The sequence below is a fragment of the Sorex fumeus genome, unplaced genomic scaffold (assembly GCF_029834395.1).
Source record: "Sorex fumeus unplaced genomic scaffold, SorFum_2.1 ptg000041l, whole genome shotgun sequence".
Taxonomy (NCBI): domain Eukaryota; kingdom Metazoa; phylum Chordata; class Mammalia; order Eulipotyphla; family Soricidae; genus Sorex; species Sorex fumeus.
In genome coordinates this window covers 288,358-313,215 of record NW_026606098.1, presented here as the reverse complement: position 1 = coordinate 313,215, position 24,858 = coordinate 288,358, and the positions used below count along the sequence as shown (strand labels likewise).

Here is a 24,858-nt window from a genome sequence, read left to right as displayed (position 1 = left end):
TTTTTAGAATGTAATTAGGCTTAGGATATGTTGGTTACTTGTTATAGATTTTCATAATAATCGAGCATGACAGTGATTATTAATACTTAAGAACATCATAAATACTTTCTAGATATAACTACAGGCAGAACTTATTTTATCATCTCTCACATTATTGCATTAAATATTTTTTTTTATTAAGGCACCATGATTTGCAGTTATTCATAGCTGAAGCATACAGTGTTTGAATGACAATCCCATTATTGGTGTCAACTTCTATCCACCAATGTCCCCAAGTTCCTTCCCATCTCCAAGCCTGCCTCCTTGACCAACACATTTTTAAGTTTTGTTGTTGCAGTTTGACTCTCATGCTTACACAGCGTTGTTCCTCCTTAAATATATCTACATCTCCACACCATGGACACACCCGAGGCCCTGATGTAGGGCCTCTATTATCTCTTGTCTTCCTATTCTTATTCCCTATCCCCGAAGTTTTTCCTTTCCACATCCTCATTTCTAAAATCTAGGGCCAGGGATAATCTGGATAGCCCCTTCGTTAACTTGCGTCCCCTCATCCTGTTATTCTAAATACCGAAGAAAGTGAGACTATCTGGTATTTGTTCTTGTGACTCACTTCACTGAACATGATATCCTGTAGTTACATCCAAGTTGCATCGAATTGCATGATTTTCTTGTTCCTTGCAGCAACAGAGAATTCCACTGTACACAGGAATTCTATGTGAACCACACCTTCATTAACCACTCATTTGTTCTTCGATACCTAGGTTGATTCCATATCCTAGCTATTGTGCTTAGTGTGCATATGTCTTTCTGAATGAATGCTTTTATGTCCTGGTGGTAAATATCAAGAAGAGGATTGTTGAGTCTATGGCAGTTCTATTCTTACTTTTCTGAGAATTCTCTATACTGTTTTTTCATAGAGGTTGAATCAGACAACATTCCCACCAGCAGTGAAGGAGAGTTACTTTTTCACCACCTCCACACCAACATAGAATGTTCATTTTTTTTTTTTTGACTGGTGTGAGATGATATCTCACTGTTCTGATGATTTGGATTTCTGTGATAATAAGTGATGATGTGTACTTTCCTGTATATCTACTGGCCATCTGTCTTCTTCAGAAAGTGTCAACTCATTTCCAATATCCATTTTCTTGATCCATTTCCATTTTCTTGATGTTATTTATCTTTGTGAATATTTTATAGATCTTAGATATTAACCCTTTATCTGATGTGTTGAGTATGACTATTCTCTCTCATTAAGTTGGGTGTCCTAGGCTACTGCATATTTAATAAGACCTTCTTCTAGTCAAAAAGATTATGACTTTTAGAAGGTTCAGATAATGCCTAGTTATCTTGAAGCAATGAAGTATTTTTGGAGACAGTACTCCAGGGGTCCCACAGACCAGTCTAGTCAATAGCAGTACTTGGTCAGCAGTGCTTGGGAGGCTCTGTGGTGTTGAGAGGGTCTTAACTAGGGTCGTTAGCATGAAAGCTTTATGCCCCTAACTCCTATCTTTAATACTCTTAATTTTTATATTAAGGTATGTACACTTTTTTGACATAATGATATAGCACACTTAATAAACTGGAGTATGGTATAATGCATAAATTTTATATGCACTGGAGATTTGCTTTATTGTGATATTTTCTTTATTGTGGTTATCTGTGGCTAAACTTGAAGTATTTTTAAGTTATGCCTGTATTGCTTCAAAAATAAATGGATGTTTTAAATAGCTTCTTATGGTTCTTTGTGTAAATAAACATTTTTCAGAAGCCTCCATAGAAAGGTATTACTGTCTGTTAAAAGTCAATAAACCAGGGCTGGAGAGATAGCACAGCGGGTAGGGCGTTTGCCTTGCACGTGGCCAACCCGGGTTCTATTCCCAGCATCCCATATGGTCCCCTGAGCACCGCCAGGAGTAACTCCTGAGTGCAGAGCCAGGAGAAACCCCTGTGCATCACCAGGTGTGACCCAAAAAGGAAAAAAAAAAAAGTCAATAAACCTTGTTGTTGTGGAAGCCTCTTTTTAAGCCTTAGACAATTTGTGTTAATGGAAGTAGAATTTTGAGATTTCCTTGCTTATTTTAGTTTTGAAGGTACTACATCTCACTTTTCACCAGAAATTTACATTTCCAGGATTAAAGTAAAATTACCAGAAATTTACATTTCCAGGATTAAAGTAAAATTTTCGGGAATAATGTAAGCTGAGAAGCCCACTGCACAAGGATATTTAGAGTCTCGATTCTCAAGTCTAATTCTCAAGTCTTGGGAGAGACAATCTTGAGTGATATTATAAAAGTAGAACCAGAAGTACTCTACAGTGCCGATGTTGGTTTGGACTCATTTGTGTAGCATTTACTGAGTGCCTGCAATGTACAAGCAACATACAATCATCCATTTAGTTTTCATCATAAACTTCCATTCTCATTTCCTTCTCATGTTTCACTAAAGATTCAGAAAGAGTTATTTCCTGCCCCCATTCCCCCCTGATTTTTTTCCTCTTTCCATGATATTCTCATTTCTATATCACTGCCAAGAATGGTCAAAGTTCTGTCAAATGAATTAACTTTTAGAATTATGTCATCAGTGGGCACATTTTAGCATGACCTCAGCCAAGGCTAAACTGGCTAGAGTTTTGACCTTCAGCCACCAAGAACTTAACACTCCTGAAGGCCATTAGTGTACAAACTATCAAAGAGAAGTTAAAATCACTTCTTTAAGGACTTGCCAAACCTCAGCCAATTTGGCATCTCCCATCTTCCTATTTGGCCATTGGTGAGCAAAGAAAACATATGCATGCAAATACACTCTCAGTTTTCTAAAAGCTTGCTGTTCAGTAATTGGTTTGAGTCCATCTTCTTTCCTCTAATTCTAATCATATTTTCTCTGCTGACTTTAGCAGTAGACCCCTTTTGGCAGGGAGAGAATTATACTGCTGTTTTCACAACTGTGGCAGAAGGTCAAAGCCAACCATATTTTCTCCAACGTCGAGCCTTATGGAAGTTTACGAAGGAACAAAGAGTCTTCCATATGCTCACAGGCAAAATTAAATTTGAGTTCCAAGTTGAAGTCAGAAATTGCCTTCCACCACTTTTACCTGCTTATTACTTCCCTTTTTATGACTATTCTAAGATAAGGCTTTTAAATTTTCAATGAGTAAGAAAAGGAGATTGGCAACTTCTTAGCAGGGTCAGAAGGACCAGACGGCAAGAGGGTTTCAGGAAATGTTTGGAATCAGAAACTCATGTCTGACTTCGAGCCACAATGAGCACAGAGCATGGGTCACAAAGATGTTTGGTGCCCTGAAACAGGAGTCGGGAAATGTTATTGTCAGCTCCACTAGGGACATTGATTACTAGTGACCTTAGAAAAGTCACTACACCTCACTGAATCTTACCCCTTCTGCATCTCGAATAAAAGTGTGATAGAAACCATATGGAGTCATACCATTGGAAGAAATAAAAATTACCTTTCTCCTCTTCTTGGTCTTGGTAGTAGCCTCTTTTGATTCCTTTGGTGGTATCAAGAAACATTCTTTAGGCTAAAAGACACATAAATTGGACAACTTTAATTTTAGCATGATGAAAAAGGAACGAATTCCTAAATACTTTTTGTCTATACATATATTCTTCAGAGTTAGGAATATTCTGCCAACAGAGCGAGCTGGGAGACCCACTTTAAGCAATTATCCAAAGGATCAGGATATGAGAATCTGAGAAAGTGTACAAAATTTAGGACAAAGGTCAAAAAGTGTGAGTAAGTGTATATTTGGGGTAGTAGTACAGTGTATTAAAGACAGAAGACAGTGGTCAACTTTGTAAATCACAGGCAATAGTAAATGTGATTAAAGTTAAGATGTGGTAAGAAAGTCTTTGACCAGTGTGACTGGTGTTTTCCAAGAACCAATTACACGTGGGCCTTTATTTCCAAGTTACTGGTTTATTATTTTGTATTATTTATTACTTTCCTCTTCTCAAACAGCATAGAAAATCAGAAGTAGGGTATTTTAACTTCTATTTTTATATTACCAGCTGCACTACTTGCCTTATCTATATTAACAAAACAAAATGAATGTTTCTGCTGATGATTTCATAAAGTTTCAGCATCATGATCCCCTAATTGATTTTGCCTGTTGTCTTGACCCCGAGTACCCTATATATTTTGTAGCTATTTTTACACTCAAGTTTTATTTTAATGTAGAAAAACAGGAAATTTGGACTATGACCTTGATTTATAAAGTAGAATGCTGCAGATTCCATGTTTGTTAATCATAAGCAGGAATATAAAATGTTTCCTGTGCTGGATCTTTTATGCAACATTTTCAAACAAGTTACCAAGTAAGATAAAAATGCAAGCAAAAACTTATTCTGAGTTTTCCTTAGTTTCCATTCCAACCAGAGAGTAGCAGTCAGTTCAAACTGGTAAGCTAACTAAAACAATCTTGTCTCCACTGTCTGTTTAAAATGATTACAGATGAAGATTCCTACTAAAGCCTTGCAGACTGCCTACAGATTAAGAAGCCTGTGGCCTAAAGCCAGAGAGAGATAGACAGAAAGCTGCATAATTTCTTCAAGACTTAAGGCCAGGACCAGTCATTTCAGATGATGTTTCCGTTTATAGAGAAATAAATTCAAAAGGTTCAGGATTGAAGTAAAATGGAAATCCTAAAATTTAGCTTCTTCTCAGTTAAAAACAAAAAGCCTACAAAGAGGAATTGCATCATAGTTAAAAAGAGGTATTATGACCTCTCCTATTTAGAAAGCTAAGCTGTCTTGTGGATGCAGATACATGCCAACTTGATGCTGGTACATGCCAATGAGAAACTGGGCCAAGGCCACTAATATATCATAGAACCTGCCAAATGGTCATAAGAATCCAATTTTAGACTAGGCCAACATTCATTTCATGCTCCTAAGGCAAGGGCCTGGAGACCATTAGCAGATCCCTCAAGGCATACTTAAGTATCTTGTCACCAATATCTAGGTACTAGGGAAACAAATGTTGAAACCTATTCCATTTTCTTATTTCATAGCTGGTGGTACTCTTCTGAGTATGTTCTCCAAGCAGGGTTGAATTTATACTAGGTTTACAAAGCCAATTAACTCAAGCTCGACAGAAATTAATCTGGAAATGAGCTCAATCATAAGGCTATGGATTTTCCAATTCTGGAAGAAAAAATAAAAACGTAATTCTGAATCATGCATAGGAAAAAAATAAACATGCCTGATGAATGGCTTTAGTCAAGATACTACATCAGATTTAAAGGCTGGGTTAAACTTCTTAGATCATCCTAAAGGAAATGCAGTATGATATTTATTTTCTGGGAGAAGTCTTATTAATTGGTTAAGGTACGGTGCTAATAAAGAAGCCAACTTTATGTCAACTTCCAGAGAGGTAACTGCTTTATTAAGAAATGCAAATAAATAGAATTCAAAATTCTAAAGCTCAGATATCTGTCTTATGAATGCTGATGTTACCCCAGAGACTAGGTAAGATGTGAAAGGATCAGGCCAGGCCAACTATATTTGGGAACTGATTTCAATAGTAAAGTCTTTGACAATTTATAAATAATGTTTTTTTATATGAAACATAGTAATTTTAAATAGGAAGTCTAAATATGTAGTCTAGAAATTCAGAGCAATTATATTTCAAAAAAAATGAGAGAGAGAGAGAGAGAGAGAGAGAGAGAGAGAGAGAGAGAGAGAGAGAGAGAAGGAAGAAAGGTGAGCCAGGAAAAAAAGTAAGGGTCTGAGTAAAGAGATTGGGACATGGTTTCAGTTCCTTAAATTGTTAAAAAAAAAATTATATCCTTTAAGATTCTTCTGGACAGACACTGAAAATCAGTCTCAAAAATATTACTAGCTAGCCTAAAAATAAAGGAAATTGAAATAAGGACCAATAATCTAGGATAGAAGACAATAGTAGCGGTGCTATTTCAATCATTCATGGAAAGTGGTTAAAACTGAAGGAAGGGAAAGTGATTTAGAAGAGAAAACTAGCACCTGGATTCTGGAGTAGTGAAAGCCAATGAAAAGCAAGTCTGATTGATTTGCTGAACACTGAGAAGGCTTAGCAGTTGGAGACTTAGATATTATAGAGAGTACAAGGTTTAAAAGAAAAAGGCTTGCCAAAAGTTTATATTTACCTCTTCAACCTCTATGGGACTCTATCTCCTACCCAGGCAGCCAAGCAACTATCATATTTCTGCTTTTTTCCACCTAGCTCTCCTAGGGTTTATTCTCTTAGTGAACAAGAGGACCAAGAAGTTGGCACAATGCGGGGAGGGGGTTTGGAGCAGGTAGGGTGTTTGGCAGGAGTAATTCCCGAGTGCAGACAGGTGTAACCCCTGAGCATTGCTGGGTGTGACACAAAAAGAGAAAAAAGTTAGCATAATGAAACGAGTTAGTGACTGAAACCAGATTCCTTTATCTGTCCTTCTTTCAGGACATCTCTAGACAGGCACATTTATTTCATTTGGGAAAGAGGGTCCACAATAAAATTTCAGCCTGTTATGCTATCATCCTACCATGAAGTCCACTGATCAATTTATGCACACAAAATTTCCATCAAGTTTTTTGTACATCTCTTTTTACTTGAACATACAGTTAAGGTTCATTAGATAGCTAAGGAAAGTCTAATATGAAAGTAAATAAACAATAGAAAGAGAAAAGAACTCTAGGGTAAAATGAATGGTGCTTCAAAAACAATTTTGCACATATTTTTGGTGAAATGAGGGTAGAGCTTACAACCATGGAGTGAGAACAAAACACTATTAAAAAAAAGGCAGCAATTGGACTGGAGTGATAGTACAGGGGGTAGGGCATTTGCCCTGCATGTGACTGATGTGGGTTCGATCCTCAGCATCCTATATGGTCCCCTAACACTGTCAAGAGTGATTCCTGAGTGCACAGCCAAGAGCAACCCCTGAGCATTGTCAGGCATGAACCAAAAAAAAAAAAAAAAAGTGAATAACTAGAATATATTTAAGCATTGAGACAAGAAAGGTGGGGGAAATTTTAAGGAAAAAAAAAGCTTGAAAAGAAAAATCTCCAGAAAGATAAAAGTTTATTTAAAAATTCTAAGAGAATCTAAAATTCTAAGAGAATCAAGATCATGAACGATCGGTTTGAGGCCCTCCATGTTCCCGGAGCGAAGAGATGCCATTGGGCTACACTAGCACGCGACAGGGACAAATGGAGACGTTACTGGCGCCCGCTCGAGCAAATCGACGACTAACGGGAAGTTAAGTGATTAAGTGATTAAGTGAAGAGAATCTAAGATTCAGACTGAGACACAATATTCCAATAAAAAATTATTACAGAAAAAAGTGGTCATATAAAACTGCACTCCAGTTTTTTTTTTTTTTTTTTTTTTTTTTGCTTTTTAGTTCACACCCAGCGATGCACAGGGTTTACTCCTGGCTTTGCACTCAGGAATTACTCCTGGTGGTGCTCAGGGGACCATATGGGATGCTGGTAATTGAACCCAGGTCGGCCATGTGCAAGGCAAACGCCCTACCTGCTGTTCTATCACTCCAGACCCCCCCCTTTTTTTTTAACTGCACTACAGTTGTATAAGCTCAAGTCTACTGAACAGAGTTTACCATGCCAAGGGTGGGACATGGAGGTGTGATGATGATAGCAATGACAATGAAGATAGAAGACAAGGGTTATAGAGGAGGGTGACACTAAGACAATGATGGAGAGAAGCTGAGCTCTGGTGGTCACTGACACACTATCCCTGACAGTACTGTAACTCATTGTGTCTCAAATTTATTAAAAAGTTTTTAAAAATTGGGAAAAAGTGAGCCCCCCAGTGCCATCTTACAGCACACAGCAACAAAGAAGAAAACCGGCTGGAGGGCCCCACAGCTTCCGGAGAATGCTCCATGTTCCAAACAGAGCTGATATCACCGGGAGGTCCCAGATGGGGTAGGTGCTGCATCCCGCCTTCTCCAGATGGAACCCCAGTGACCATGAGCCTCTACAAGCACAGCTCTGGCATGCGGGCACCAGGCATCTCCTTATACATAAAGTGACCAATGGAAAGTAAATCATCCAATGTTTCTCCCTGAAAATCCGGCTTAACTCTTTTGCAAACCACAACACCCAAAAGGAGAGAAAGAACAGAGGGGAATGCCCTGCCACAAAGGCAGGGTGGGATGGGGGGCGATGGGGGTGGGAGGGATATTGGGATCCGTGGTGGTGGGAAATGGGCACTGGTGGAGGGATGGGTATTCAAAATAAATAAATTTTTAAAAAGTAGAAAAAAAATTGGGCAAAAGTGACCAAAAGATGAACACAAGAAAAACTTTCCAGAACCAAAACTTTCAAGAATATAATATGGCAGATTAAATGCCTATTAAGTATACAATGAAATGAGTGAGAAATGCCTATAACAAAACACATGGCTCTTAAATTTTAGAACACTACAAATAAAAATTCTAAAAAGTCCAAAAGATTAAAAAAATAATATACAGAATACCAATGGTCAGAAAAAACAGCATCAGTCCTTGCACCACTAATAACAAATACTAAAAATGAATAAAACAATGCCTTCAAAACTATGAGGAAATCTTATATGCAAGTTAGACTTTTATATCCAGCCAAACTGTCAATCAAGGTAAGAGTAAAATATGGGTATTTTCTGATACTTAAGGTCTCAAGAAACTTTACTTCCTACACACAGACACTATTGGCTGTATCACAGCAAAATAAAGGGCTAAGCTAAGAAAGTAAGAGACAAAATTCAGTGAAAAAGAAGACTGGGAAAGTATTGAAGAGGGAGTCAAGACAAATCTCAATTGATTCGCAGACCTAGAGAAAAATCATTTCAGAGTGGAACGAGGATATGGAGCTTTGCAGGAAAGAACAATAAGTGATCTATTTGAGCATATGGAAAATATTATTCATGGCCATGTGGAAAAGATGCTGGATCATATGGAAATAATTAACCATACAGCGAGCTAGGCAGATGAAGAAATGAGGTAATTATTAATGCCATGAAAATAAAGTTATATTTAAATCAGGAGGGATGATTATAGCTTCCTATTTTATTTCTCACATTGGAGAATATTTGCATAGTGAAAATAATGACATAGTGACATCTGTTTTAATCAAAATGTGATACCGTGTTGGCAAGTGAGGTGGCAGCTGGCGAGGGAATGGGAGAAGCTGAGAGAATTATGTCCTTATATTCTACCTCATAAAGGTAATAGATCATGTAAAAGCAGACAAATAAAAATCCAACAGTAGGAACTATAGGGTGGCAAACAAACAAACAAACAAAAAAACAAAAAAACACCCAAAGCGGAGGTGGTTCCTACTGTAGAAATATCTCAGGTAAGGATAGGGAAGGAGAATACTTTCATTACTTTTTTAAAATTAAAAATATTTAATGGGGTCAGGGAGATGACTCAAAATGTTGGAGTGTGTGCTTTGCACAGAGATTATGTCCCATAGCAGGGAGAGACCCCTGAGGACCTAACAGGGTAGGGTGTAACTCAAAACAGCAAAACCAAAACCAAGCCCCCTCCAAAAACAACATCCCAAAACATAAAGGCGTGTTTGATTATAACCCAAGTAAGCATGTTCAACGTAGAAAAAAATAATGTAGAACCAATCTCAGTTTTGGTGGGGCTAAAAGTTATCGAATACAGACCCACCAGGAAGTCTAAAATTAAAGTAGTAACTCCAAATGCTGACATGAATATAAAACCACAGAAATGTTCATACATGGATGATGGAGAGAAAAATGGTACAATTACTTAGGAAAAAAATTTTGACAGTTTTTTCAGAACTAAATATGATTCAGCAATTCACTCTTCCCCCAGCCTCCCACTTACTTAAACACTGTGGTTTACAAAGTTGTTCATGATGATTTGTTCCAGGCATTCAATATTCCAATCCCAATCCCACCACCACTATCTCCTTCCCTCCACCAGGGTCTCCATTTTCCCAACCATCCCTCAAGCTGCCCCCACAGCAAGCCCATAACAATTTATTCCATATTGTTTGTTAACACTAAATAGTTAACAGAATGATCAAAAAATGTTTTTGATGAAGAAAATTTGTGAAAATTGTTGTAGTTCACCATGAGGACTTAAGTCCTTGTCTGAGGGTTTAATAAGCTGATGCAGCCAAGTTAAGCCTTCTGTGTCAATGTTGTTAGCTGTGATTGGCTGACTTCTATGTTACATTCTATCCAATCTGGTGTACCATTACTGAGATGTCAGTGTTGTAGAATTTGGAGATGCTGCTCTGGGATATTTCAGCAGACTTAGGAGAAATAAAACACCTCTTTTCATGAAAAAACTTCTCTCTGAATATTCCCAGTAGATGCAGGAAGAAGCCTTTGGCATCCATCAACAGATGAATGAATAAACAAACTCTGGTTTACTTATGTAACTGATGGACTGAATGGTGACCACCCTTTCCCCCACTCATAAATTGAAACCCTAACCCTGAATGTAACTGTATTTGAAGAAATATGTTAATTGAAGTTATTTAGGGTGGGGTTAATCATTACCTCATCTTGATTGCCCTGTTGTTTGTTTGGGGGGGAGTAGTGTTTATTTGCTTAGTTTTTGCTTGGTTTTTGCTTGGTTTTACAGTACCAGAGATCAAACCCAGGGTCTCACTAATGCAGAGCATGTGATTTAGCAGTGAGCTACATTTCTACCCCAAAATTGATTTTGTCTATTCTAGAACGCCTTTTCTTTCTTCTTCCTCTTTTATTGTTTTTTACCCTTCCTTTTGTTGTTGCGGCAATGACCAAAGGTTGAAGTGCACCAGAGATCACAGTGTGTTATGACACTTTGTGGGTTCACTAGAATCACACTGGGCCGGTAGGGCAGTGCTGGAAATTAAACTCAGTCCCATGCTTGGGAGACAGGCCCCGGGTGGAATTTCATGTAAATGAAATCAGAACATAAATGCTCTTTTGTTTAAAGGTTCCTTTTTCCTTTAGCACAGTGTTCTTTAGCTGCACCCATATTGATTATAATAGTCCCTTTTCCTTTTTCCTTTTTTTATTGCTGAGTATATTGGTCTGCTAGGCTAGATAATAAAATATTACAGACTTGAATGCTTTAGTTTCCCAGAAATCTCTCTCCTTAGTTTTAGAGAGTCACCTCGCTTATCCTAATCTGTTGTCCGGGGGCTGAGATCTCCAAGCCTTGTAGGCAGGGGTCACACCCATCAACTGGTCCCCTGGCGCCATGTAATCCCATCAATGGCCAAGACCCAGACACTATAAAACCCAGCTCCCAGAGTCTTCTGCCCCCGCGCCTGGCTGTCCTCGCCGGGGCCCCTTGGAGGGGAGCGGGCTGAGTTTCCCTCCCCGTCCTGACCAGGGCTCCGGCAGCCGAAGACCTCCAGAACCAGCCACCACCATGCTGAAGACCACTCTCCACAGTCCTTGCCGCATGCAAGGCAAATGCCCTATCAGCTGTGCTTATTACTCCAGCCCCTATATATGAAGTTTTTTTTTTTTTCTTTCTGGGTCACACCTGGCGATGCACAGGGGTTACTCCTGGCTCTGCACTCAGGAATTACTCCTGGCGGTGTTCAGGGGACCATATGGGATACTGGGAATCGAACCTAGGTTGGTTGCGTGCAAGGCAAATGCCCTACCCGCTGTGCTATTTCTCCATCCACAATATATGAAGTTTTTAAGACTTATTATTAATAAGAGACTGAGCTAGAATGGTTTATGACATGTCTATCCATTGAGTAATGATCCCAAACACATCACAATTTTTGGACTGTATTCTTCAAAGTGAAGAAATCTTATGGGAAACTAGAGAAATGAAAATCCCTGTAATGTTGTCAGAGAAAGTTTAGCAACATTGTTGTCTACTGCTATCTGAAAAACAGGAAATTCGTGCCTCTAATGCTAAATAAAAGATAATCAAGATTTACAAGTAGTGTTGAAAGTATCAACATTTCTTCTTGTGGTTTATAGACAAATCAAAGGGAGGGAGTTCAGTTCTAAGGACTTTCAATAAAATCAAGGATGTGATTGAAAAATCTATTTAAGGCCTCAGAAAAAAACTAGGCAGTACCTGAGAGCACTACTCAATCATATTAAAAGCTCATAAAAAAATAAAAAATAAAGGTGTGCCAAAGAAATTCTTTCCAACATATTTTTAGGAAGTTAAAACTTTTGGTTATGTCTTGAGGCCCCACCTGATAGTGCTACTTGAGGATCATTCCTGGCAGTGTTAGAAAAGGACAGCAAGGGCTCAAAGCTTTGGCCTCCCGCATGCATAAGTACATGCTCAATGCACTGAGCTATTTCTCCAGCCCCAGTTGAAGGGATCGTATTCCTCAGTTGTCACAGCAGGGTCTGTGACACAGAAGGATTTATCTAAAAAAGATATGTGGGTTTGACTTTTGTTTAACTCCTAGAAGAATCACAACATATCCACAAAAGTCTACTATTTGGGGAGGTGGGCTTCCAAGCAGTGCTCAGGAGGCCCTGGAGACACTCAAGATGATAGTTGATCAACCAGGGCCTGACGATTCACTGCTTGAGCAATGTGAGGGCCACCAGGGCACAGACAACCATGCTGGAAGTGTATTGGCCTTGCAGTATCTTCTAGATACAAAGCTGGGCCAGGAGCAGGCAAGGTTCGTGCCACTTAACCCTGGTACTATCTCCGACCCTCTACCAAATTCTTAAAGCTGTTATATATCCAGAAATGCCTTTAGTTTTGACTGAGAAAGTCAGAGACGCAAACGACTGCAAAGATAGTGGCCTTTGAACCCTCAATTCTGCTCTCAAGAATCAGGCTGAGGGGGTTGGAGCGATAGCACAGCGGGTAGGGCGTTTGCCTTGTATGTGGTTGACCCGGGTTCGATTCCCAGCATCCCATATGGTCCCCCAAGCACCACTATGTGGCCGACCTGGGTTTGATTCCCAGCATCTCATATGGTCCCCCTAGCACCACCACCAGGAGTAATTCCTGAGTGAATAGCCAGGAGTAACCCCTGTGCATTGCCGGGTGTGACCCAAAAAGCAAAAACAAATTAATAATAATAAAATAAAAAAAATTGCTGAAAGAGCTGCTTAGTTGCAAACACCTGTACCATTCATTAACAATTGAAATAATAAACAAGGATAGACTAAGAGGGCAGAATAAAAAAAAACCCAACTGCAGATTCAAGAAGCACCAAAGAAACCCAAGACTTGAGCTAACGAAAAAACAAAATGAAAAAACAAAATCCAAAAAACTAACGAATAAAACCCTCCCACCACTTTCAGAATGCTGTGAACAACATATACGAGTGGCTCTTCTTTGACCAGAAATGTCTACAGAGATTGTTCTTCCCACTACTTTGTGCTGAGTATATGGGGTAGAGAAAACTTGACTCTCACTTTATGTCTTGAAACAAAATGTACTCAAAAGAATTATACATAAGAAACTGAGGAACCTCAACTGTCCCTTAATTTAGACAATGGCTTTCTGGAATCTGAGCTCATATTGTGACGGGAGAAGACTTTTGCAAGTCTTGGGGAGAGGTGGATTTATTCTGCTTCTGGGGTGGATGTGACTCACTGGAGGCCAGAGGGCAGACTATGGTGGCCACATTTCAGATAGTTACCAACAATCACTGTCCTCTGATATCAACCCTTCTTCCTGAGGCGAACTCGATTTGCTGGCTTGTTCCTGGTAGAATATGCTAGTCAAGAGAGGTTAGATCTGACATTAGGTTATAAAAAGACTGTGATGTCTGTCTTGGGTACTCTTGCTCACTGCTTCTTGGATCATGTGGCCTCAGTGAGTCAGAGGCCATGTATGAGGCAACTCAGTGGAGAGGCTTATGATGTGAAGCAGTGAGGCCTGCCAACATCTACGTGAATGGGTTCCGAGGAGAATTCTCCAAGTTGTGTCTCCTAACTCCAGCACAGAACTGGGTTGGCATCTGATGAGAGCCAGAGAGCCAGAGGGACCATGTTAAATCATGCCTGTGAGAAAACAAAAGCTATGAGACAACGAATCATTTTCTGTTTTGAGCTACTATGGAGACACCAGTGTGGAAGGGAAGAAAGTAAGTCAGGAGGTGAATTGGACACAGTCTTATTTTCTCTTAAAACACCAAGGAAAATCTTGGAGATGAGAGAATAACGAATGCAAAAAAAAAAAAAAAAGAAAGAAAGAAAGAAAGAAAGCCGCAATACAATATATTATTGGAGAAAGGGGAGTAAGGAGAGTACTAAATAAGAAGTCTTGTTGAAAACTGTTTTGGGATCACAATCAATAAGTTAGTTTCAGAAAAAGTTGGTGCTATAAGAAGTCTGAGGGGAAAAGGATGGGTAATGGAATCCATGAAAGTTTACTGACATCATGAATGCATGAGTGAAAAGTCACAGAATTACTCATGAGGGATTATATTTGGGAGCCATAATCCTGAAGTCACTAGGCCTGGCTCTGGAATCCTTGATGTGGGGGAGAGAAAGGGATGATGCAATCTCTAGAAGTGGGGAAATTTATCATTTATTTGGAAAGCTTATCTGGGAGTAAAAAACTCTTGGCACATCACATATTGATTTATGCTCACATTATTGAACAGGCCAAGGACAATTATTTAGATGTGCAATGGTTGCTAGAGATGATGTCGTTTCATAGCTAAAAAACTTTTCAAGTTATGAATCTTCTTTTTTGAATACCAGACATATAGGAGGCATGAAATCAGTAATAGGAATGTGAGATTCAGATATTCAAAGGAGGGAATACCATCTCTTGACACTTACTCTCACCTGGTGATATGAATGCCTAAATATATATTTTATTTGGCAGCACAGTATCCAAAAAATACTCCCAAGCAAGCACAAAAATAGCCTTAAAGAACAGCAAAGCCATTAAGCAACTTTGAAAATAATTCAAATTCCATAGCACAAATTAATTTCTTTTCTAATGTTCTTTTGGTGGAAGGGGGAAAGGTATCAGGTAATATCATTCCTTTTGGGGCATAGGGTCCAAGAGATTGAATCTTTTCCTTTCTTTTTATTTATTTTTTTTAATCTTGGAGGGGCGGAAAACAGCTATTATTATAAAACAAATTACTAATCTCACCTGAGACCAGTGCTTAACCCTACCTAGGAACTGTAATACAGCATTTTTCAACTGGCCTCTATGGTGGGCCCAAAGGATATTTGAAGGGGCCATAGATAATACTGTGCAAGTGGGGTGGTGGGAGACTAGGGAAAACAACTAGTGAGATGGGGGAACAGGAAGAAAATAAAGTTGGGGGAAATTACTCATGGTGAGAATCATTGTTGAGTATTCAAAAGAAACAGTGACCAAAATACAGAAAGAGCCCACAGAATGGGAAAGAATATTTACCCAATACCCATCTGATAAGGGATTAATATCCAGGATATACAAGACACTAGTAGAATTGTACAAGAAAAAAACTTCCAACCCCATCAAAAAATGGGGAGAAGAAATGAACAGAAGTGCCCTCAAAAAAAGAAATACAAATGGCCAATAGGCACATTAAAAAATGTTCCACATCACTAGCCATTGGGGAGATCAAGTCAAAACAACAATGAGATATCATCTCACACCACAGAGACTGGCACACATTCAAAAGAACAAAAGCAACCAGTGCTGGCGTGGATGTGGGGAGAAAGGGACACTCTTTCACTGTTGGTGGAAATGCCCACTAGTCCAGCCTTTCTGGAAAACAATATGGACAGTCCTTCAAAAACTAGAAATTGAGCTTCCATATGACCCTGCAATAGCACTTCTGGCAATATATCCTGAGGATGCAAAAAAAGCACAGTAGAAATGACATCTGTACCTATATGTTCATTGCAGCACTGTTCACAATAGCCAAAATCTAGAAACAACCCAGGTGCCTTAGAATAGATGACTGCTTAAAGAAATTTTGGTACATCTACACAATGGAATACTATGCAGCTATCAGAAGAGATGAAGTCATGGACTGCTTATAAATGGGTAGACATGGAGAGTATCATGCTAAGTGAAATAAGTCAGAAAGAGAAGGACAGACATAGAAGGACTGCACTCATTTGTGGAGTATAAAACAACATAACATGAACATGAGGCTGACACTAAGGATAGTAGATACATGGGACAGATAGACTGCTCCATAGCTGGAAGACTGCTTCATGAGCAAAGGGGAGAAGGCAGCTGGAATAGAGAAGGGATCACTAAGAAAAAGATGGGAAAGTAGATAAAGGACCAAACATGATAACCTCTCAGTGTCTGTATTGCAAACCATAATGCCCAAAAGTAGAGAGAGATTATGGGGAATCATGTCTGCCATGGAGGCAGAGAGGAGAGTGGGAAGGGGGGGGTATACCAGGGATATTGGTGGTGGGGAATGTGCACTGGTGGAGGGATGGGTGTTTGATCATTGTGTGATTGTAACCCAAACATCAAAGCTTGTAACTATCTCACCGTGATTCAATAAAATTTAAAAAAAGAAAAGAAAAGAAACATTGCTGTGTAGTGAACACAAAAACAGTCTGGCCCTCATGAGATGAACTAGTTGGAGATTCCAGCTTGTGTGCACTCCACCCAAAGGAGGAATAAAGAATGCAGAGTCAGTCTGGACATATGTTAGGTGTAGTGGAGACATGGTGACAGCCTCATGAAGAGACTATTCAAATAATACTCTGAGGCAGGGATTTCTCTGTAAATTATCTGACCAGAGAAATGGAGATCAGGAAGTAGAAATGAACAGAGAAATGGACAGCATTTTTTCTACCTACTTCTTGATTCTTCAAAGCAATGTGGATAAGAACAAGAGGAAGTAAGTTGAAACTGTTGAAATTAGGCTGCAGTAGGTTCTCACACTAGTCATTCCATGTCCCCCTCCCCCCAGCAGCAAGGAGCAATGGCTTGTGGACAGTAAAGCACATAACCCATGGTGAATTTAAATTCACAAGCTGAAAGAAGAAGGTAGGAGAAATGGGAACTGGAAAGCAACAGCCTCTTGAACTGGGTTCAGTCAATCAAGAGGACCATGATGCATGGAATATGTCTTTCTGAGCATGAATCGGGTTTCGTGGTAAACTGTGATTGTGAATGAGGGAGGGCTACTGGGCTCATAGTGCCCTGCACAGTGCCTGGGGTTGAGTGCTCGGTCATCGATCTTGGGTCACACCCAGCAATGCACAGGGGTTACTCCTGGCTTATGCACTTAAGAATTACTCCTAAATTATTCCTGGAGGTGCTCGGGGGACCATATGGGAAGCTGGGAATCGAACCTAGGTTGGCTGTATGCAAGGCAAATGCCCTACCCACTGTACTATTGCTCCAGCCCCACGGTCATCGATCTTTTTCTACTGTTGAAACCTGTGGCACTTGAAGATAGGTCAATCCCAAGAAGTGAAGAATGTCACTTTTCATTCCTATGGCTCCCAGTCATTAATCTAACTTGAGGGCTGTGAAGGATTATGGAGGTAGGAATTTAAGAAGCAAGTGGAGGCATTGGAGAGACAGAACAAGTGAGTAGGACGCTTGCTTTGCATGTGGCCGACCCATGTGTTCGATCTCCAGCATCTCATATGTTCTCCATAGCATTGCCAGGAGTGATTCATGATTTCAGAGCCAGAAATAACCCCCAAGCATTGTCAATTGTATCCCAAATACTTAGAAAAGAAAGAAAAAATCAGGTGGAAATGCAAAAGTGGGGGAATAATACCACCAATAAATGGAGAGCTAAGATGTAGGTAAGAAGTATTTACTGATACATATTTCTTCTTTCCCCAGTGATTCTAGCAAAAGTGAAAAGTGAGCAAGAATAAAATCAGGGGAGAAAATCAGGAAAAAGAAAGACAATGAGGAAGAACTGGAAAGAAACTTGGAAATAAGTTCTACAGATTCTACAAATGGGCACTGATCATAGCCAAATGTCCAAGTATGGCTCTTGTGTGATTGATGGGAGATTTATTCCACCTTGGTGAAATAAATACAAAGCTAAGCATGTTCACTTATAGATCTTTAAAAGAACATTAAAACTTAAACTGGGGGCTGTGGTTGTAACTCAAGTGATGGAACATAATTCTTGTGTGTGAGGCTCTGGGTTTAATCCCTGGTACTATGTGACAATACTCATTTGGAGACTTTGAAGCTAAGTATTTAATGGTTATAAAGGAAAGCAAGATGACTGCATAATGGATATGTATGTCTTCCTGCATTCCTATTCTCATAAAGAAAAAAAATGAATGTAAAACCAGAAATATATTTAACTAAAATAGTTAATTTTTTTTTCGTTTTGGGTCACACCCGGTGATGTTCAGGGGTTACTCCTGGCTCTGCACTCAGGAATCACTCCTGGTGGTGCTTGGGGGACCATATGGGATGCTGGCAATTGAACCTGGGTCGGCCATGTGCAAGGCAAACACCCTACCCGCTGTGCTATTGCTCCAGCCCCTAAAATAGTTAATATTTTAGTGCTTATTCTGTGCCAATAAATGTTGAAATTGAGCTTCCATGTGACCCAGCAATTCCACCCCTGGGAATATAACCCAAGGGTCCAAAAACAATGCGAAAAGACATCAGAACTGCTATGTTCACTGCATCACTATTCACAATGGCCAAAATCTGGAAACAACCCAAGTGCCCGAGAACAGATGACTAGATAAAGAAACTATGGCACATCCACACAATGGAATATTACTTGATCATAAGAAAAGATGAAGGCATGCAATTTGCTGCTATGTGGATGGATCTGGAGATATGCTGAGTGAAGCTTGTCAGAGGGATAGACACAGACACAGGATGATGCCTCTCTTAAGTGGGTCAGAAACATAGTAAATGAATAACTAGTGTCCAAAAGCAACAGAAATAAAGAGCAGGAGAACTGATCCTTGGTAGGAAGCTTGCTACTGGGGTGGGAGTGGACTTGGGAGGTGTTAGGTCAGGGAAAGGACCACTATGACAATGATAGAGGGAAGGAGAACTGGGTGCTGAAAGGAGGTAAAGTGGTATGCAGAATGCCCTATCAGTAGCAGTTCTGTAAACCACTGAGCCCAACTGGAAAAAGAAATAAGTCCCTGCCATAAAGGCAGGCTGGGAGGTGGAGGGAAACTAAGAACATTGGTGGAGGAAAATGAATACTGGTGAAGTGATTGGTGTTGGAGCACCGTACACCTGAAACTCAATCACGAATGACTTGGTAATTCATGGTGATTCAATAAAAAATAATAATAACAAAAAGAAGGTAATGAAAGGTAAACAGATGCAGGAAGTGAAGTTTACTCAGCCACTGGTAATGCAAAGGAAGTAGATTCCTCAATAAAATTTGGGCCAGAGAGATAGTACAGGGGTTAAGATCTTGAATCCTGCCAATCCTGGTTTGAATCCCTGGAAACATATAGAGACATATGGTCACCTAAGCACCGCCAGGGGTTACTCCGAAGCACAGAGCCAGGAATAGCCCTTGATTATCTCCAGGTTTGCCCGAACGCTCCAATAAAAGAAAAATAAAAAAAGACTTCATATAACAACACATGCTGGGTAGAAACATGGGCCCAACAGTCTCTGGTAGCATGACATGGCACTGCATCAAGGGCTAGTGTGAAGGGTAATCTAGCCTACTTTATCCTATTTGTCTTCCCATAGGAACTGTACCCAAAAGAGATTAGATCTTTGCTGAAAACGTGACACCAAAATCTAAGATATCATTACTATAAAAATCATTTATATTGTGAAAAGAAAATTCAGGGGGCGAAGAAATCATGCTGGTTAATACTTAATGACACATGGTTTGTTCAAAGCAGATAAACCCACCCACATTAATGCACAGGCAATGCTAGGGATGGGTACACCAGGATAATTTCAGAATCCATCAGTTCTCTGAGACTGTCACCTGACTGGGTTTCTTTGACGGGGCAGGAACTGGAGTTGTCTCCTGCTGCATCATTTCTGTTTCTCCTCCTCCATTGTCTGATGCTTCTCCTTCACCATCTGGGGCTTCTGGGAGAAACAAGTTTACAAATCAGAAAAGTCCCTTCCTCTCCCACCTCACCCCTTTCCCTATCATTGCTAGCATAATCTTGGTATTGCCTTTCTGGAAGGTTTTATCCTTTGAATTAGTAATTTCACCTCTAGGAAGTTGAGTTTAAGGAAACCATCCAAAACGAAAACAGAGGTTTAAGCACCAAGATGAGTCAGTTTGCAAAGCTGCAAATTGAAGATTGCCCAGATAACTAACATTGGAGCATGTTTAATTATGGATCAGTCAGACAGATTTTACAGGTATTATATCATTTATTTTCAGATAAGAAAGCTGTTCAGAGGGGGGTGAAGCAATTTGCCAGAGGCCACACACCTGCCAACTCTGAGCTAACTGAACAAGGTCTGCCCTGGCCTGCTCTGAGAAGCAGTCAGTGTTGACAGCTGTGGGCCCCAGGGGAATGTTTAAGAGCTTGTGATAGGGATTATAGAAAAATTATCTTGAAGTTTAAAAATCTTTCACACTGAAAAAAAATATAAACTCTTTCTTTAAATATCACAAAACGCCAAATGTTTTACTTTTGGGGGTGGGGGTTCATTAAGCTCTTTTGAAGAAATTTGGCGATCAACCTTGGTCAGAATTCCCATTTAGCTCCAAACAAACCTAATTTTCACACCTTACATAAAAATTAAGTCAAAATGGATCACAAGCTTAAACGTAGAGTAAAACAATAAAACTTTGAGACAGGGGGAGAAAATATACAGGATCTAAGACTTAAAGAGTTCTTTTTTTTTATTTTTTATTTTTTGGGTCTCACCCAGTGATGCTCAGAGAGTATTCCTGGTTCTGCACTAAGGAATTACTACTGGTGGGGCTCAGGGGCACATACAGATGCCAGGGATTGAACCTGGGTGGGCCATATGCAAAGCAAATGCCCTATACACCCTACAATTGCTACGGCCCCAACAGTTCCTTAGTTTGTTAGCAAAATTATAACCAATATAATGAGAAACTGAGAAATTACACTTATTAAAAATGAAGATATGGGGCTGGAGAGATAGTGTGTGTGTATATATATATATAAATATATATATATATATTTATAGCAGGTAAGGCATTTGTCTTGCAAGCGACTGATCAAGGTCCAACTCCCCGTACCCCATATGGTTCCCCGAGCATTGCCAAGAGTGTTTCCTGAGTGCCAAGCCTGGAGCACTGCTCAGTATAGCCCCAAAACATAAAAAGAAAAACAAACAAACAAAAAAAACCCAACAAAGCAAAAACACAGTGGTTAGAGTGCTTGCTTTGTATGCAGCCAAACTGTGTTTGATCCCTGGCACCCCAAAAGGTTCCCTGAGCCTCCAATGAGTGATCCCTGAGCACAAAGTCAGGAGTAAGTTCTGAGCACCACTGGATGTGGTCAAAAACAAAATAAAACAAAACAAAAACAAAAAGCAAAAAGCAAATCACTTTCCTCACAGAGGACATGATAGGGCTGGAGCAATAGCACGGTGGGTAGGCCTTGCATGCAGCCGACCCAGGTTTGATTCCTAGGAAATCATATGGTCCTGTGAGCACTGCCAGGAGTAATTCCTGAGTGCATGAGCCAGGAGTAACACCTGTGCATTGCAAGGTGTGACCCCTCCCCGCCCCCAAAGAAAAAACAAAACAGAACAAAACAAAAAGGACATCATAATCAGTATATGAACTTTATAAATCACTTGTATCACTTGTCATCCCGTTGATCATTGATTTGCTCGAGCGGGCACAACACTATACAATATTCTCAAAATTCAACACTGAAAAAACAGGAACATGCAAAATATGAAAATATTTTCTGCAGCATTAGAGCATTAGTTACTACAGAAATGTAGATTAAAACTGCATAATCTGGGGCTGGAGTGATAGTACAGCGTTTAGAGTGTTTGCATTGCACACGGCCGACCCTGTTCGATTCCCAGCATCCCATAAGGTTGCCTGAATACTGTAATTCCTAAGTGCAGAGCCAGGAGTAATCCCTGAGCAATGCCAGGTGTGACCCAAAAAAGCAAAAACAAAACAAAACAAAAACAACAACAATTAAAAAAAAAAAACCTCAACACACCTACATAAGCTATCACTAAGTGTCTCAATGGTTAACATGAAAAAACAGCACCAACCCCAAATGCTGGCAAGGATTCTGAAAAGAACAAAACAGGTAATCCCAGATATGCCATTTTTGGCAGATTAACTTATTTTGATTAATTTATTTTGATTGAAATTACTTAATTTGAATTGAACTGAAATTACAGGTGTAAGGGCATTCTAATATTCCTTTGTTTGCTTAAAAGAGGGAAATAAATCTCCCATGTGAAAGGTAGCCTTCAGGAACTGAGAAAAAGAATTTATTAGTAGGATAGGAAATTCAGGGCTTGGACGGCTATATAAACAAAGCTTTCCCACTAATTTTTCACCAAGCAAAACCTGTTTCTTTTGACAATTTCTCATAAATGTATTGTTTGTCTAACAGGAATGAAAGCTGCCTGCTTTTGTCACTTCTTTTTGTTGCATACTATCTTTGAGATCCAATATCTATAAGTGAAATTTTTTTCTTCTTAATGATTATGCTAACTTAATTATTGGATGATCCGAAGAACTATAAGGAAAGAAGAAACAACTTGGTGATTCAAATTCCACATCTGAACCATCCCATAATTGTTTTTAAACTTCCTTATTTATGTATGTCGCATAATCACTCAAGATCCATCCAGTGTGCCCCAAAGGGCATAGTTTCATCTTTTAAAACAACGGAGTGGCATTCCATTGAGTATTCACACCATAGTTTCTTTGTCCAACCATGTGCTGACAATTTAGACTGACCATGTTTTTTTTCTAGGTTCAGCTGTATGATTTTTAAAAATTTATTTGTTTATTCTTATATTTATTCTTATATTTATTTATTCTTATATTTATTCTTATATTTATTTATTGAATCACTGTGGGAAAAGTTATAAAGCTTTCAGGTTTAAGTCTTGGTCATACAATAATCAAACACCTTTCCCTTCACCTTTCCCTTCACTCATTTTTTACCACCAAGAACCCCAATATACCTCCCTCCCACCCCTCCCAATGCCTGTGAGGCAGATGATTTCTACTTAACTCTTCTATACATTGATTACATTTGTTATTTCGACAAAAGATACACCATTATTGTTTAGAATTTCCCCACCAACAATCAGAATTGCTGAAAAGGCATTGTGAAATACCTTGTTTTCTATAGCTGGTTATGAGAATCATATAATGATTTTGGATTTCTGCAGAGAGCCAGATAATTACAAGATTGGTTTCTGTGCTTCTGGTGTTATGGCTGTGCCGGAGAGCCACTGGTGGGGGGCAACTCGTGACCTCGGTAGGGCATGAAGGACGAGCCGGTACCGCACCCCCTTCCCATGAGACTGTAGTTGCCCTGTCACCACCGGCTCATACCTGGCTTTCCAATAAGCTCTGAGACGGGGGCCACCTTGCCTTGTAATACCCCTTCCCTCCTGGGGAGGCATGGCGCCGTAGTTTAACGCATGGTCCATTCACTTTTCTGCCACAAGCTGCGGGCTCTGGACTAAGTCCTTTTGCCTCTGGAGCCATGGCTGTGCTGGAGAACCACTCGTGGGGGCAACTCGTGACCTCGGTAGGGCGTGAAGGACGAGCCGGTACCATCCCCCTTCCCATGAGACTGCAGTTGCCCTGTCACCGCCGGCTCATACCTGGCTTTCCAATAAGCTCTGAGGCAGGGGTCACCTTACTGCCTAAATTTATTTATTTATTTTTATTAATGAAACACCATGAGGTACAGTTGTAAATTTACAAACTTTCATGCTTGGGTTTCAGTTATACAATGATTGAGTACCCAACCCTCCACTAGTGCTCATTCTCCACTACCAATGATTCCCAGTAGCCCTCCCCCCCCCCCCCCCCCCGCCCTTCCTTTGTGGCAGGGCATTCCCTTTTCTTCTCTGTATCCTTTAGGCTGTTGTGGTTTGCAATAGAGCTATTGACATCGTGTTTGGTCTATAGTCTACTTTCAGCACGCATCTCGCATCTGGAGCAAATCCTCTAAACATCCTTTACTTGGTGTTCCCTTCTCTATCTGAGCTGCCTTGTCCCCCAGCATTTGCTGCAGGCTTCCAAGCAATGGAGCAGACCTCCTGGTATTTATTTCAATTATTCTTGGGTGTTCGTCTCCCATTCTGTTACTTTATATTCCCCAGATGAGTGTAGTCTTCCTATGTCTGTCCCTCTCTTTCTGGCTCATTTCACTTAGCATGATACTTTACATGTAGAACCACTTGTATGTAAATTTCATGACTTCATCTTTTCTAACAGCTACATAGTATTCCATTGTGTAGATGTACCAAAGTTTCTTTGACCAGTCATCTGTTTTCGGGCACTCGGGTTTTTTCCAAATTTTGGCTATTGTGAACAGTGTAGCAATGAACATACAAGAGTAGATATCATTTCAACTGTACTTTTTTGCCTCTCTGGGATATATTCCTAGGAGTGGTATTGGTAGGTCAAATGGGAGCTCAATTTCTAATTTTTTGAGAATCGTCCATACTGTTTTCCAAAAGGGCTGAACCAGTCGGCATTCCCACCAGCAGTGAAGGAGGGTCCCTTTCTCGCCACATCCGCGGCAGCACCGGTTGCTTTTGTTCTTGTGGATGTGGGCCAGTCTCTGTGGTGTGAAATGATATCTCATTGTGGTTTTGATCTGCATCTCCCTGATGATTAATGATGTGGAGCATTTTCTCATGTGCCTTTTAGCCATTCAAATTTCTTCTTTAAGAAAGTTTCTGTTCATTTTGTCACCCCATTTTTTCATGGGATTGGATGTTTTCTTTTTGTGGAGTTCAACCAGTGCTTTGTATATCCTTGATATCAACCCCTT

General features: G+C 39.8%; 1 protein-coding gene across 1 annotated transcript in view; it reads right to left on the bottom strand.

The window, feature by feature from the left end:
- The window catches only part of CMSS1 (cms1 ribosomal small subunit homolog), an 81,092-nt gene that overhangs the window by 23,089 nt on the left and 33,145 nt on the right, over positions 1–24,858 (bottom strand). Inside the window, exons 2-3 of the mRNA XM_056119477.1 lie at positions 19,851–19,957; positions 3,470–3,541 (exon numbers count right to left, since the gene is read on the bottom strand). Coding sequence (XP_055975452.1) covers positions 3,470–3,541; positions 19,851–19,957 — 179 coding nt within the window. The remainder of the gene's footprint in view (positions 1–3,469; positions 3,542–19,850; positions 19,958–24,858) is intronic.